This window comes from Penaeus chinensis, chromosome 19 (genome assembly GCF_019202785.1).
Source record: "Penaeus chinensis breed Huanghai No. 1 chromosome 19, ASM1920278v2, whole genome shotgun sequence".
In the NCBI taxonomy this organism is placed as follows: Eukaryota; Metazoa; Arthropoda; class Malacostraca; order Decapoda; family Penaeidae; genus Penaeus; species Penaeus chinensis.
Window position 1 is genome coordinate 9893001 of NC_061837.1, and position 2411 is coordinate 9895411.

Genomic DNA, 2411 nt, shown 5'->3' on the forward strand with positions numbered 1-2411 from the left:
GAGAGGTGCAAACCGCGTCCGGTGCTCAGGCTGGAGGATCGTCTACGTCACTCCCTCGTCACGTCCTTCTGCTTGCGGGAGAGGTCTGGGCTGCCCTTGAACAACGCCTGTGATGATCCTGTAATTGCTGCGGTTGTTCCTTGCAGTGTCATTGTTTGATCTAATGGCGCTGTTGGAGACGTGAATATTGTCTTTTGTTTAGATTCTCATAGTTGCAAGAGATGTTTGGTTATAGCTGTTGATGTAACTGTATGGAAGAGAGGTATTCTAGACACCTCTTTCACCTCTCCATCGCCCAATTTGCCGTACCTTTATTTACACAGGAATGGTTTTGGAGGAAAGGGTAAATCCTGGGGAGAAATCGGTGCCAAATTATAAATAGTTTAGACGCGGAAACCAAAATATTCCTTCCGCTGTAATCTGCACGTCCGCCACTGCCTTGTGGTTCCTCTGGCCTTGTTCACAAATCTATTCTAGAAATCGGGGTTCTCTTGAGCAAATGATTGATTTCATCATGCATTCGTTTGCATTTTATGTTTGTCGTATGTTAGAATACGTTGCATGTGTTTTATTAACCTTTAGATTGTTATTTTGAAACATGGTATGAAGTAAAGTTTTGTTTATTATAACAATGTCTAATTTAAAGCGAATTAATTTAATTCGTGAACAATCTGCCCTATATATTATACCTGTAGTTACCTTATAGATATATCTACAACGGGGTATGTGTACAACAAATCTACTCTAATATCAAGGTGTGAGGGCACGGCAGACATGTAAATATCCGATAAAAAAACGGCAATCAAACTGAATATCGACGAATGCGATAGATCTCAATATTACGACGAGTAACCAATATACAGAAAACCTCATATTTACAAACATTCATATACACGCAGCATGAGGACAGCTCAGAGGAAACTGCACAGAGGGTCGTCGAGGAAACACTGGCACAGCTCATCCAGATGGTGAGACCGTACCACGACCTTCTGGCTCTGTTGCACCACGGCTACCACCATCTGATTAGCGGCCTGCATGCACGGATCAAGAGGCTACTGCTTAGTGAGGTCAGATCAGGTGTGATTTGCAGTGAAAGGTTGTTACAGGCTGGTGCATGAACGGAATATGTAGTTATATGTAATTCTAAAATCGGTATATGCATTTTCCGCACGGGTGTATAATCACATTCATGCTTATAGATATGAGTTATAATTACAATGTGACGGCTAACATTAAGTATTAAACATCAGAACTTCATTATGTATGAATAATTTTCATTTTTAAACGAGAAAGGTGTTGTGTACACAACTGCATATTTGAACTTTATCTTACGCGCCACATGTTAATATTGGTGAACATGTGTATCACGTGTATTTATTGGTAACCCAAAACTAACATGAAAGAAACATTGTCCTGACTAATATATACAAAAGAAAGCACACTTTTTTTGGATATCCATCACGGGTACATACCGACAAATAACACACGCGCAAAATAATAACACATAAATAAACAAACTTCAGGTACTTAATCTACCACATACCAACATTCCGGCACAATCCCAAACGCATGCCTACACATAGCGACTTTTCCACAGAGCACGGCGGGTCACGGGACATGCGGAGGGAAGGACGGAAAAAGCTGTCTCGACCTGCGCATTCATCACCAAGACCTCCAGCAGCGCCAGGAGGACCTTCTGCACGAGGTGGCATCGCTGAGGCATGACTTGGCAAAGGTATAGGGAACGTAGAGAGTCTAAGGAATGATGTGGTTCCTGGCAGACGTTCGCGTGAGGTCGATTAACATCTAAGATTTTCACTGAAGTTGAGAGGCGAAGTATGAGTGGAATGTATAGGAATGGGTGTTCCTAGGAAGCATAAAATGAATAAACCCGCACATTCAGAAATGAGATCACGAGAAAAACGTACCCGACAGCATGAAAACAATTATACTTTTTATCCCCTAATTATACAGGCAGAAGCAGACTTGACTCGAGAACTGCGACGGGCGGAAGATGCAAAGGACGAGAAAAACAAAATGGAAATCTTGCTTCTCGAGGTCAGTGTGTGTCGTGAGTTAACGTAAGAGTGAAGTGCCACTAAGAATAAAATATATGAAAGCATGAAATAAGATAAAATTGAATACAACAAATATGAGTATGTGTGAAGAGTGAAAAATAATGCTAATTTTCTTTCTTTTTCTTCTGTTCCATTTGTCCTGCTCCTTAATCAGTACTGTTCTGATTTCCAACTAAAGTATATAATGAGAAAACAATTCCAGCAAATCACCCAATACCCATATGCGAATGAGAAATGCAAGGGAGAGATATGTATCTATAAGATTCACGAACTGAGATCACTCCTCCTCCAGGCTCGAGTAGAAGCTGGAGGGCTGCGAAGGAAGCTGGAGAG

General features: G+C 41.3%; 1 protein-coding gene across 1 annotated transcript in view; it reads left to right on the top strand.

Moving 5' to 3' along the window:
* The first annotated feature begins 325 nt into the window (after positions 1 to 325).
* The window catches only part of LOC125034902 (translin-associated factor X-interacting protein 1-like), a 13571-nt gene continuing 11485 nt past the window's right edge, over positions 326 to 2411 (top strand). The window contains exons 1-6 of the mRNA XM_047626949.1: positions 326 to 343; positions 696 to 755; positions 900 to 1067; positions 1598 to 1735; positions 1975 to 2058; positions 2371 to 2411. The exon at positions 2371 to 2411 is cut by the window's right edge and continues 63 nt beyond it. Of these exons, the coding sequence (XP_047482905.1) occupies positions 326 to 343; positions 696 to 755; positions 900 to 1067; positions 1598 to 1735; positions 1975 to 2058; positions 2371 to 2411 (509 nt within the window). The remainder of the gene's footprint in view (positions 344 to 695; positions 756 to 899; positions 1068 to 1597; positions 1736 to 1974; positions 2059 to 2370) is intronic.